Source organism: Carettochelys insculpta, chromosome 1 (assembly GCF_033958435.1).
Source record: "Carettochelys insculpta isolate YL-2023 chromosome 1, ASM3395843v1, whole genome shotgun sequence".
NCBI lineage: Eukaryota > Metazoa > Chordata > Testudines > Carettochelyidae > Carettochelys > Carettochelys insculpta.
This window is the reverse complement of record NC_134137.1, coordinates 310,757,799-310,771,463: the sequence shown is the minus strand read 5'-3', so window position 1 is coordinate 310,771,463 and position 13,665 is coordinate 310,757,799. Positions and strand designations below refer to the sequence as shown.

The window sequence follows — 13,665 nt, the reverse complement described above, 5'->3', positions numbered from 1 at the left end:
TCGGGACTGGCCAGGCTTCACAGACATCTTCTGGCCAGCCACGGGACCCAATGAAGAGGCGGCCCCTGTTCTAGAAGGGGACACGCCCAAGGACCCACCCGAGGAGAGTGTGGAGCCGAGCCTGGAGTCCCCAGAGGAAAGACCTGCTGAAGGCCCAAAAGGGACCAGCCCCGACGACGGGGCAACCTCGGACTTTTGTCGCGATCAAAAAGACGACCCCACACTAAGTCGGGCCTATTCTCAGGTGGCGGCCATCGACGGGGTGGGGACAAACCCCCAGTTCATGACGCAATGGCCCCACTTTGAGCTACGGCAGGATCGGCTCTACCGGGTGAATCGGGACCCCCAGACCCAGGGCCAATGGGCACAGCTTTTGGTGCCGAAGTGCCACCGACGGGCCGTGATGAAGCTGGCCCATGACATCCCTGCTGCAGGCCATCTGGGCCAAGAGAAAACCGTGGCCCGAATACTGTCCCGATTCTTCTGGCCCGGGGTCTACCAAGATGTGAAGGACTATTGTAGTTCTTGCCCCGCGTGCCAGCTTGCTGCGCCCCCGCGGGTCCCTAGGGCCCCTCTGGTTCCAATGCCAGTGGTGGGGACCCCGTTCGAGCGGGTGGCTATGGACCTAGTGGGCCCGCTCCCTAAGAGCGTAGCCGGCTATAAGTTTGTGTTAGTCCTCGTGGACTATGCCACTCGCTTCCCGGAGGCAATCCCACTGCGCAATATCACGGCCCGCACCATCGCGGGGGAACTAATGAAGATCTTTGCCCGGGTAGGATTACCACGGGAACTGCTTACGGACCGGGGAACTAACTTCACATCACGCCTGATGAAACAGGTCTGTGCCCTCCTGGGGATCAAACAGTTACACACCTCCGTGTACCACCCTCAGACAGATGGCCTGGTCGAGCGATTCAACCGCACACTAAAAGAAATGATGCGCAAATTCCCCCCAGAAGACCTGCGACGGTGGGATCAGTTGTTGCCCCCCTTGCTTTTGGCCATCTGCGAGGTTCCCCAGTCCTCTACGCGGTTTTCGCCATTTGAACTGTTATACGGACGGTGTCCCCGGGGAGTCCTTGACCTGGTGCGAGAGGTCTGGGAACAAACCGCGTCCCCCTCAAAAGGACTGCTGCAATACGTTCTCCAGCTCCAGAAGCACCTGGAACGGGTAGGGACTCTCGCAGAGGAAAATTTGAGAACTGCGCAGGTGTCCCAGGCTCGATCGTACAATCAGGAGGCACGGAGCCGCAGCTTCGAGCCAGGTGACCGGGTCCTGGTCCTACTGCCGTCCAGCGAATCGAAGCTGTTGGCTAGGTGGCAGGGACCCTACGAGGTTGTTCGAGCCGTAGGGCTGGTCACCTACGAAGTCCGCCAACCCGACCGCCGCAAGAAGACACAGCGGTACCACATTAACCTTTTAAAACCATGGCGGGACCGGGAGGGCTTCATGATAAACCCCTGCCCCCCGGAACCCGAACTAGGACCCCAGGTGCCTCATGGGGAGGAACCTGTACAACCGGCCCTTGGGGCAATGCTAACGGGGGAGCAGCGGAAACAGGCCCAGTGCCTCCTCCAGGCGTTCCGAGGGAACTTCACGGCCCTCCCAGGACACACCTCCCTGGTCTGCCACGTCATCTGCACGGAGCCAGGGAAGGTGGTTCGCGACGCCACACGTCCACTACCCTTTCGAATGCGTGAGGTAGTAGAGGAGGAGGTACGGGCGATGCTGGCTCTGGGAGTCATAGAGCCATCCCAAAGCGAGTGGCGCAGCCCCGTGGTGCTCGTCCCGAAGCCCGACGACACCCAGCGGTTCTGCATCGATTTCAGGCGGGTGAATGCAGTCTCCAAATTCGATGCGTACCCGATGCCCCGCGTCGATGAGCTGCTGGGACGTCTGGGGGCCGCCCGCTACTTTAGTACCCTGGATCTCAGCAAGGGGTACTGGCAGATCCCCCTGACACCTTCCTCACGAGAGAAGACCGCCTTCGCGACCCCATCAGGCCTATATCAGTTCACCCGGATGCCTTTTGGTCTCCATGGTGCCCCGGCGACTTTTCAGCGGCTTATGGACCGTCTTCTTCAGCCCCACCGGGACTATGCCGCGGCCTACCTTGATGACATCGTTATATATAGTCGTCACTGGGAGGAACATCTAGACCGGGTGGCCGCGGTCCTTAGGTCTCTGAGGGCCGCAGGCCTAACAATGAACCCAAAGAAGTGCCGGATTGGTTGGCAGGAGACGACCTACCTTGGGTATACCATAGGAGGGGGCCGGGTAAAGCCCCTCGTGGGCAAGGTACAGGCCTTAGCAGCCTGCCCTCCCCCCAGTACCAAGCGACAGGTACGACAGTTCCTGCGACTGGCAGGATATTACCGACGCTTCATCCCTGAATTCGCCTCAGTTGCAGCCCCCCTGACGCAGCTGCTAACGAAAACCCAGCCGCAAAGGGTGGTGTGGACTGCGGCTGCTGACAAGGCATTCCGGGCACTAAAACAATGCCTAATACGGGAACCAGTCCTCTACAGCCCCGACTTCACTCGTCTGTTCATCCTGCAGACGGATGCCTCTGGTGTAGGCCTGGGAGCTGTCCTGTCCCAGGAGGTGGACGGAAAGGACCACCCCGTAGTTTACATCAGCCAGAAGCTCTTCCCCAGGGAACAGCGCTACGCCGTGATAGAAAAGGAGGCTCTGGCGGTGAAGTGGGCCTGCGACGCCCTTAGGTACTACCTGCTGGGTGCCCCCTTCACCCTAGTTACAGACCATGCACCCTTACAGTGGCTGGCGCGAATGAGGGATACGAATGCCCGTATTATGCGGTGGTACTTGGCATTACAACCGTATGCCTTTGACGTACGTCATCGGGCAGGTAAGGACCACATAAATGCAGACTTCCTGTCCCGCCTGGGGGAAATGGAAGAGCCCGCCCCCATGGCATGGAAGACGGACTTGAGGGGGGGGGAATGTAGTGGGTCAGTATGGCCTCCTGCAGACCCGGAGGCCGGGGAAGCTATGCAGAGGCCCTGGTGGGCGGGGCCGGAGTCAGGAGGCCAGAGGCCCGCCCCTCAGAGGGCGGGGCCAAGGGCTAGAAGAGCCAAAGGCGGGACTCAGGAACCATTCAGGGCTGGGCCTCCGGGCAGGGAGGACGTGCCTGCACGAGCTCCCCGGGGCCAAAGGGAGAGGGCCTGCGGCCGCCCAGCCAGGCCGGAGGAGCAGGCCCCCAGAGGCTCCACGCAACCCCGGGTCCGTATGCCCCAAGGAGACTACCCGGACTTCCCGGACCTACCAGGACCTTCCCGCCGGTGGAGACCCCCTGCCGTGGAAGAGGCCCTGGGAGCAGGCTGCCCCAGAGCCCCGGCAGATCCCTACAACACTCAGACCCAGGACCGCCCTGCATCTCCTGTATTGCCACCGCCTGACTACCCTAACGACGTGGTCATGGACGATTGGCCGGAGCCCCCACAGGTGGATGACCCAGGGGAGACCGACCTAGGAGGACCCCCCGACCAGATGGACTGGGACCTGCCACCAACAGAGGGTGAGGTAGGAAGTGGCCCGGGGAACGTCGCTCACGAACCAATGGCAGCGAGTTGCGGTCTGGATCCCCACTGCCGGGGTTGCATGTGAGCGACCCCCAGGGCCCCGGGCTGGGTCGCAGTGGAGTGGGAGGGCCTGCGACCCCCTACCCCCCTCCCTGACAGGGCCAGCCCCCGCTGAGCCTGTCTGTAGACCCTTGTGTTGCTGCCCCGCCCCAAACTGAGGGCTGGGCTGGTGTTTTCCCTTGTGTCGCTGCCCCGCCCCAAACTGAGGGCTGGGCCGGTGTTTATCCTTGTGAACTGCTGCCCCGCCCTGGACTGAGGGCTGGGCCCAGAACTATATAACTCTTGTGAACTGCTGCCCCGCCCTGGACTGAGGGCTGGGCCCAGAACTATATAACTCTTGTGAACTGCTGCCCCGCCCTGGACGGAGGGCTGGGGCCTGTACGGGGGTAGCGGTGACTGCCCGAACTGAGTGCGGGCTGGTGCCCTAACCCCCTCTTTTGTTGCCGCCCGCCCTAGACCAAGGGGCTGGGCATCACGGGACGTGCTACATGCCTCAAAGTGAAAATATTTAGATTTGGATGCCTGTTCTGGTGTCTCATGAGAGTTCAGTTTATTCATGTTCCCACTCTTTTCTCTAAACCAGGCTCCTCAGCTGGATTATTTCTCCCATCATGGGCTGTGTCTACACTTGCATTCCTCTTTTGAAACAGGCATGCAAATGGAGTAAATCAAAAATGCAAATGAGGTACATATTTGCATATCTGACACCTTATTTGCATATTCTTATTTCAAAATAGCTTCTTTCAAAAGAGGAATGCAAGTGTAGACACAGCCATGAAGAATTATTACAGATTTCAATGATGCAGCCACCTCCTAACACCATAAGACTGCAGTCCATGAGGGATGTGGTCCAACCAGGAAAATCAGCCTATAGAGACTACAATCTGCTAGAATTTGTGAATCAAAAAGTTCAATTTTCAGAGATAATATTTGGGGTTTGGGATTGTTTGATGAAACATCTACATTTTCCACATGGTTAAAATGGTACATTTTTCTGAGGAGCTTAAATAAAGACCCTGATTCTATACTGCATCTGAAATGCATCCACAGGAAAATCAACTGCAGCTCTTTGACCTTTAGTTAACCAGCCCTGACAGAAGCTAGAGCAAATAAGTATCTTGTGGATTGGAGTGTCAATTTTTTCCTGTTGCCTTCTCGCCAAAGATGAAAGCATCTGATGTTGTTTAAAAATCAAGGCCAATTTCTGCCCCAGACTAATAATTTCTTACATTGTCATTTCAGGGTCCGTTAGTGGGCACTTGATGGAGTAAGGTACTCTCGGCTTGAACAGAGGTGGTAGAATGTGGCCCTTAATTGCCACTGGCCTCAGTGTCCCACAGAAAATATGCATATTGGTACATCATTAGTAGCTTCTTGTGTGTAATTATAACTACTAAAGGAGCAGGAAACAGTTGTAGAGACAAGGTATTCTTGTAGGAAACAGCAATTTACAGAAAGTCAAAAAAAAGATTAGGGCTGATCAGCTTAGAAAAGAGATAAGTAACAGGGAAAAGACATAGATCTATAAAATAATGAACAGTGTGGGAAAACTGAACACTTTGGTCTGCTCCCATATGGTTATTCTGTTTCTATAAGCATAGGTGGGCTGAGACTATGGCTTTCTTTCTCCCTAAGGGCAAAACAATGCCTGAGAATGGGGGATTCTATTCTGATGTGTCCAAGCTGTATGGACCCCTTTGTGTACTTCCATACGGTGAAGAATCTGGCCTATAGCTAAGGAAATATTACCTTCAAGTCTCTTTTAAAACATTTTTATTGTGATATGAGCTTATTAATCTTGGTCCAGTTCCCAAGAGTTACATATAGCTAATGCTAAATTTGGCATTGACACCTTTGCTGGTAAATCTCTAGAGAAAGGCCAAGAATGGAAGAGGTGATGGAGTTTGCACTACTTTACATTCTGAGAATCGGTTCTTTCAGGTTAAAGTTGAAGCATAGCAAGAAAACTTGCACTGTCACTGGTATTTCAACAATCAAAACTATTGGCATTTTCAGACCAATAGCCACACATCTTCCTGATCAATTCGTCCTTCAGCCCTCATGCACACTGCACCAATCACTACATTTTCCCCTGAATTTGGGCTTCTTTCTCAGATTTTCAGCCATGCTGCACAAGGCATAGCCACATATACTAATGAACAACAAGAAGCATGTCGGTGTTGGGTTCCTCTTTCCTCTCATAAAAAACGAAGCAAAATCAAAGATTTTAAAAGCTTAAGAAAGAACAACTGCAAGCGATGTGCATTCTAAGGACAAACACCTGATTTATCGCTCCATGTTTCATTTGTTCTACTCCAAAACATTTGAGTGCTCAAAATTTGTTAGAAAAAAATGCTTTATATAATCATGAAAGAGCAGATGAAAACAAAAGCTGTCTGGAGACAGCATGCCTCGAATTTGTAATATCTACTAAACAGTATGCTTTAAGTGGCAGCAAAACAGCATGTCAGTCATGTCAGATGAAATCTCATTAGCGTAGGCTATGTAGCTCTAGATGTATGTTCGCTGATGTTTATCTCTAACAGCTTAAAAAAAAAACCCCAAGAATCATTGCCAATACATCCAGATAGATTTTTAAAACAGTGACACAATGGTATGGATTTGTGGTAAATCAAATGAATTAGAACATCCTTTACAAAAGGTATTTTCTGAAGTAAATTAGAGTAAACTTAAGAGAAGAAAAATCTGGATGCTGCTTTGCTAGCCTGTACCTGAGGCAGTGTGTAAAACTTCAACTGGCAAAAATATATATATATAACTTCTTCTGAAAAAAATTCACTACACAATATTTTCCATAGCATAGGGTCTGTAACTACGCATCAAATAAATGTACAACAAAGCAGAACACAGAGAAGTCAGAATGCACCCACTTTATGATTAAGTGCACCAGTAGTATATTGAAAGAGTAGCTTTGCATCCTATCATCTTTTACATTGCAGGTGTGTTGCTCAATATGTTGAAAATGGAACCTGTTACTATGGCCCATTGATTTCAGTAGGTCTAGTCGTGAGTTAAGAGATGAAGCACTGGTCCCTAAGGTACTTAGTATTCTAACATATTCAGACAGAGTATTGATATTGTCTCATTTTTCAGAAGATGCCACTTCAAATTGCTAAGTTTGATGTTATTGCAGTGTTCCAAGTAAAAAGAGAGAGTTAAATTCTGCTGTGTTACACAGAGGTAAATCAATAGTAACTAGTGAAATCAGTAACTCCTGTAATGAAAAGCAGAATTTGACCATATGATGTTCTCTGCAGCTCAGGTGGCTTTGAGAATTCACTGCTTTTTGTGTGTTCTCAGGGTATAAAACTGGCTGTCCATACTAAATATTTGATTCAGAGCTCTGTTGGAAACCCAATAGGACAACTACACTGGTTCACAGTATAAACTCCCTTCCAAAGAAAGATACATTTTGGCCCATCATCACAGCCTTTAAGCATGGTTGTCCTGGATGCCACACTACTTCCAGCAACCATCAGCCTTGTGGGTGACAAGTATACTCAGTGCTAGACTGGCATTTATGCCACGGACCTGAGGGGAAGGCAACCTGGGTAGAGTTCTCCAAAAGCAACAGTGTGACACTGGGCCTGTCTGAGGTACAGTTTTTCTGGAGGGGCTTCTCTGGCCACATAAAGGCTTAACCCCTTTTCCCTGATTAGGCTGGCACAGATTGTTCCCTGCTTTTCTTGTTGCACCAGACCTACTCCACGTCACCATCTCATCCCCATCTCTGGTTTTAGTATTCTGCCCTCTGACTGCAAGTCTCTATTTTTGTCTAAGTGTGGAACGCTTATTGCGGAAAGGACTTTTAAAGCCTACCAAGTGCAAGCATGATGGCAGGAATGGGGGAAGGTTCCTTGCATGTCCTCCTACCCCAGCACATCCACACAAAAATCTGCATGCGCGCACACACACACACAAAATCTAGTTCAGTGATTTCTTAAATTGGCTGGCTCTGAGCACAGATTGAGAGTAAACCTATAAATTACTGTTTTTACGTTCTAATTTCCTTCCTCAAATCATGTTCCCAGACATGAGTTAGTTGTAACATTTGTTCTTTTCAAAAAAGAAATGAGTATTCTAATTCATCAGAGTTTAATTTGAGAGTTCTAATTTGAATCTCAAAAAAACCCCCCACAAAACAAAAAAGTAAAACAACAAACCCCAATGGGCCACAACTCCCACTGCAACTACACTGATTTGCACTGGTAGAAGGCCCCCATGTTGGCTACATCTACACCAGTCCCTTCCTTTTGGAAGGGGCATGGCAATGAGTGAGTTGGGAAGATGCTAAGGAGGCACTGTCATGAACACGCAGAACCTTATTAGCATAATGGCAGCCACATGTGATTTGAAAGCACCACTTTTGAATCATGCATGACTGCCATTTTGCTAATGAGGTACTGCATATTCATGCCATCACCTCATTAGCATATTCCCAACTCACTCATTACCACATCCCTTCTGAAAGGAAGGGGCTAGTGTAGACATAACCAGTGTGCCTGGTGTATTGACAGTGCCATTGGCTCAGTGTGATACACACCCTCCTGTGCAAGACTTGTGGGTGAAGTACACTGAAGTAAAGCGGGTTAGTTGGCAGGCACTGGTTTTCCAAATTTATTATTAAACATGATGTGTTCTAATTTCCTGCCAGTGTGACACCTGGAGTTATGAAGGCATTCCAAGAGAGAATTCATCTCCATAGTTTTTACTGGATATGCTGCACAGAAACTTCCATTTTGAATGACAGTTTCCGTTAAAAGGTAGCTGGGAGCTGCAGCTGCTCACTCCAAGTATATTTTCATATCCATTATATACAATCTAACACACTTCCTTTAAGTTTCTCTACACTTGCAAAATTCCACAATGAGAAAGTTTCACGTTAATTTTGAATTAAAATTGTTTGGATCAGGACTGACTAGCATCTTAAGAAGACACAGGCCAATCTTCTGTAACAGGTTTTGCAATGATCTTTTGGAGTTGCCAAGAACACTCTTGGCCAAATACAGGGAGTAGGAGCCTTGTCTTTCCCGATTGCTGAGGACCAACAGAAAAGTATTGGTCACATGTTTGAAATTATTTCAATGTTCCTTCAAAAGGAGAGAATAAAAACAGAAGAAAGGTATGGCAAGAAACCATATTTTAATTAGGACAATCTTATTAAGTCATGAGTAGAACTGTTTGACTTTTTGGGCCTCCAATACCAGAATTTGTTAACTTTAAGACAATCTGCAAAAAATCACTTTCTCTCAAGATTTTGATAAAACATATGTAAAGGCTGTTATCTGGATAGGTTTTATTCTTAGTATAGATGGCTTTGCTTGGATCATGCTTCGTGACTGTATATTTTATTCTTTGTTTGCAAGTTTTAATCTTGTTCATGGAATTCATAAAAAGAAAATGAGGCTAAATAGTTAAATAACCTAGGTAACAAATTGTTCACTAGCATAGATTCTGGAACTAGTTACTGGGGGTGGTACTATATCCCCCTTCTTGAAACTGTTTTCATCATATACAGGTGTTAGTGCCTTTCAGCAGCCCTCATTATTGTTCCAGGACAACTAATTTTAATTACAAGCTTATTTCTTTGCGTCACTGTGTTCTTACTACTATCTACCATTCTTGCATTGAGATAATGATTTCTGGTTACCTTGAGAGACATTAATTTTTGTTTTTAAAACGTGCACTATATCATACATACTAGCAAAATAATCTATGCTATTATAATGTCTTGCACTTCTGCTAAATCATAGTAGCAGTTAAAGGTTCATAGTGACTTGTAATCAGTTAGGCTACATCTACAGTACAGAGATCTTTTGAAAGAAGCCCTTCTGGAAATTCTTTTGGAAGAGCTCTTCTGAAAAAGAGTGCACCCACACACAAAAAAAACAGATCAAGAAGAGTTATCTGCTCTTTTGAAAGAGAGCATCCACAGTCCCCACTCTTTGAAAGAACGGGCCAGAGGTTTTTTCAATCTGGCCCCACGAGGTCTGCTCTTTTGCAAAAAGGTACTGCAGCGCGTCTACACATGTTCTCTTTTAAAGAAGTTTTTGAAAGGGGGAGTTCTTCCTGAAAGGAGCACCACATATTTCAATTTACTTTCAAAAGAACACTGCATGTAGATGCTCCATGGGATCTTTTGAAAGACCCCCTTCTTTTGACAAAAATTGCTAATGTAGACACAGACTTGTTGAAAATATAGGCCTTACTCCAGCTCTGAGAGTTCTGTGTAAGCAGATTTCTGCTCCTGTACATTGCCCAGTGCAACACTGGGGCCATAAAGGACCTAATTCTAAATTGTCTTCAGTAGAAATTGCAAGGGCGTATCTGAGAACATAACCGGATTTAATTTGTTTTCCACATGGCTATAATGTTTTATTGACAACAGCATCAAAACTCAAATCAATTGACCTGCTTTTTAAGAAAGTAGAAATTTGAGATTCTTTTATGGTGACAAATTTTCACTTCTTTGCAAATAATATCCCAATATTGGAGCACAATGGTAATGAAACAGTCTTTCCATAGCAAACCCATTTCTGCAACATGTGGTATAATATCTTTCTGTTACAAAGAATTACTTTAAAAACATTACAGAATCAGTATTTTATTGTAATTTATCAGTTTATTACAAAAACATTTTGTTCTAAAAACTATTAACATCAACTGATCTTAAGGAAAATATCTTAGCATCTTCATACACAGAAGTCAGCTTCATGCATTTTGAACTTTGGAATAAATCCATATATGAAAAAAAATAAGTGGTTTCCCCCATGGAACACACCAAAATGACAAAACATATAATTCATCACAAATTAATAATGTTTATGATATCAGATGAACCTTTATCCCAAAACCACCATTCATAATTCACAGCTGTAGATTGTGCTCCAGAATGACATTAGCCAAATGACTAATTCATCTTTCACATCAAGTGAAAGTGAGAGAGCTCTTAATTGCTTAAAAGTGAAGTTCACTATGATAGTAAAAATAGAGACGCTCAGTAGTGTAGTGCCTTAAATGACAAGAAAATAACAGCAAGCTCCATGCAGCCCTGGCAGCTCTTTGATTAATTGAAAAAGGAGCATAAAAATGATCATAATTGCATGGGGAACAAGATGGTAATGTAGGCATCTCTGTTGTTTTCCCCGCTATTGTGATCACTAGAGTATTTTAGATAAAGGCTAACTTTCATAAACAAGGATTCCAATTAACTTAACAAAAAATTAAGCTTAGCATAGTAATTATAAATTTTTGTTAAACCAGTTTCTGTTAGTATGATGGAAACACTAAGCAAGGTAATCTGTGCAGTTCAGAATTTAAAGCAGATAAATACAAATTTTGAAAACATGTTACACCAAATAAATTGCATACACTAATATTATCTTATATATTGTTTTTGTAAAAAGGAAAACCTAAAAGCAGTTTAAGGATTTTCATGAAATGGACTTCAAAATACTCCTCATCATTTAGTCAGTTCTGTGTCTCACACATGGTGTCAAATTGCAATATATGACTCAAATCAACTATAAATACAAAGTAATAAGACATGTCTGAAATATTGTTAAAGGTGGTCTGCTTTACTGTAAGAGTAAAGTACTGAAAACTGAGGATAACAATTTCTTGTGGCTAGATTAAACAATATGATGCCCATTTATCTAGCATATTAAATAATGTATATAACTATTATAAACGGATAGCCATGAATTATTTATAACTGTTACATTTCTAGAGGTATTACTCTGCCCTCATATGTTTCTAAAAGCTTTCATCATAAAAATAAAACAGTTCAAGTTAATGGTGTACTGAAATGCTGCCTTAAAAAAGCTGGGTATGTGGCAGCAGAAGACTGTATGTGTACTCACATATGCATAGAGTAATTCATACATTGCCATTGCCAGAAGGGACCACTGTGATAACCTCATCTAACCTCCTGTATGACATAGGTCACACAACTTCCCCAAAATTATTCCTAGAGTAGATCTTTTAGGAAAACATCCAATCATGATTTTAAATTTCTCAATTATGAAGAAACTACCACAACCCTTGATAAATTGTCCCAATGGTTAATTACTCACTGTTAAAAATGTATGCCTTATTTGCAGACTGAATTTGTCTATCTGCAACTTTCAGCCATTGTATTTTATTCTCTTTCTGTGTATGTGTATATATTATATGTTTAAATACATTACAGTCCCCATATATACTCTCTCTCCATATATAAAGACACACAAACACTATATTATATATATAGAGAGAGAGGTTGTAATGAACATAAGTTATAAGAAAAGTGCATCAGCCATTTTCTATGTCAGAAGCAGAGATATAGCACTATTCTGCAGACACAAATACTTCAATTATATCACTTACAACCTACATTTAATTATACCTTCAGCATAGATTTTCTTTCCTTCTACAGCAGTGAGAATTAAGTTTGAATGATGGAAAAATGGGGAAAAGGACCCAGGAAGAAGGACAGTTTTTGCACTGATTAAGACATATCCTTTGTACCGAAGAAATACAAGAAATGATTATTAAAGTGGCACTGATACTTGAGCTGAAAAGCTCCGTGTAATGTAGTCCTTGGTTAACCACATTTCTGAAAGATGCCCACATTTTGCTAGCTAAGCAATGAGAGGATTTATTAAGGAAGGTACTGCACAAATGACTGCTGTTGCAGCTGAAATTTTGTTGTCTAAAATCCCATCTCCATGCTTCAATTCAACTGTCAAAATCAAAGGTGCTAAATGGTCTATTTAAAAAACTTCCATCATTCCAAAATATTTAGGAACCTACGAAGCTAGTGCTCCAAATATTAAGCGACAGTGGCAGAGATTAACAGATAGGATCTCTCTGTAGGCTTTAGAGTACCTAAAGCAGCAACAGCTGCGGTGCCATTTAACTTGGCTTTTATTTTTAATCATTAGCAACTCTGTTGAGGAAATCTACTGCTGCGGATTAATCCCTCTCCCTGACATTTGGCCTCTTACCACCCAGGCATAGGCGCGTTCCTCTTTTCCGGTGGTTGCTGACCATGGTCCTGAAAAGCTCCTGCCCCTCCCTCGCTCGCTCCCAAATCTGTGTTGCTCTGTTGGCGGAGGGCACTTCAGCGACAGGAGAAATGGCCCAAGAGGCAGGAGGGGGAATCATTCAAGCCCTTTGCAGCCCGCTCACGAGGCTAGGGGACAGCGACAAAACAAAGGCACCCGCGGCGGAGCCTCCACTCGAGCAGCCCTCACCAGCTCCGAAGAGGGAAGCAGCTGGAGCTAATGGTTGCAGCAGGCGTTTGATTAATGACTGCCCCCCCGACACACACACGTGCTTTAGCGTGCAAAGCTACATCTGTGTTACTGCATGGGGGGGAGGGAGGAACCTCCCCACCCCGTTAAGACTAAGGCAAACAGCGCTCTCCCCGCCACAGCAAGGGTCTTACACGATGCCTTTGAGGCGGGCGCGTTTAGAGCCGTGCCACTGCCCTGCCACAACAGGTGCTACTGTGCCAGCTCCATTGGAGGCGGCTGCTGCTGCTCCCCCCTCTGCCCCTTGCCCAGGCGACGGGGATGCTCCTCAGAGCTGCGTCCCCGGGGTGCCTCGGCTCCAGCGCGGCGGCTTACCTACAGCCTGGAGCTGGAGCAGCAGGCACGCGACGGGGAAGCAGGCTGCTAGCCGCCGCATGGTGCTGGCCGGGAGCTGGGGCCGCCGCGATCCGGCGGCACCGGCGCTTTCTCCGACCCAGCGGGTTTTGAGCATGCCTGAGAGCCGCGCCGCGCATGCGCACGAGGCTGCTCTCACCTGCGGCCGGAGCGGGCCAGGGGGGAGGAGGAGAAGAAAGCGCGCGAGGGGCAGCACTGTTGGGGGTGGGGAGGCAGCGGCGCAAAGCCCCGGGGGTTGGGTGGGGGGGGGCACAGAGCGGCGAGGGGAGAGAAGGGAGCGCGAGCAGTGAGGGGCTGCAGCGTTTACCTTTAAATCCTCCCAGATGTTCCCCTCTCCCCAGCCGCAGAACGTGGGGGAGGTTATGACTGACAGGAAATAAAACCCTATTTG

General features: G+C 46.6%; 1 protein-coding gene across 1 annotated transcript in view; it reads right to left on the bottom strand.

Moving 5' to 3' along the window:
• The window catches only part of PTPRR (protein tyrosine phosphatase receptor type R), a 212,546-nt gene extending 199,175 nt beyond the window's left edge, over nt 1-13,371 (bottom strand). The window contains exon 1 of the mRNA XM_074984038.1: nt 13,236-13,371. Coding sequence (XP_074840139.1) covers nt 13,236-13,371 — 136 coding nt within the window. The remainder of the gene's footprint in view (nt 1-13,235) is intronic.
• Nucleotides 13,372-13,665: the final 294 nt, after the last annotated feature.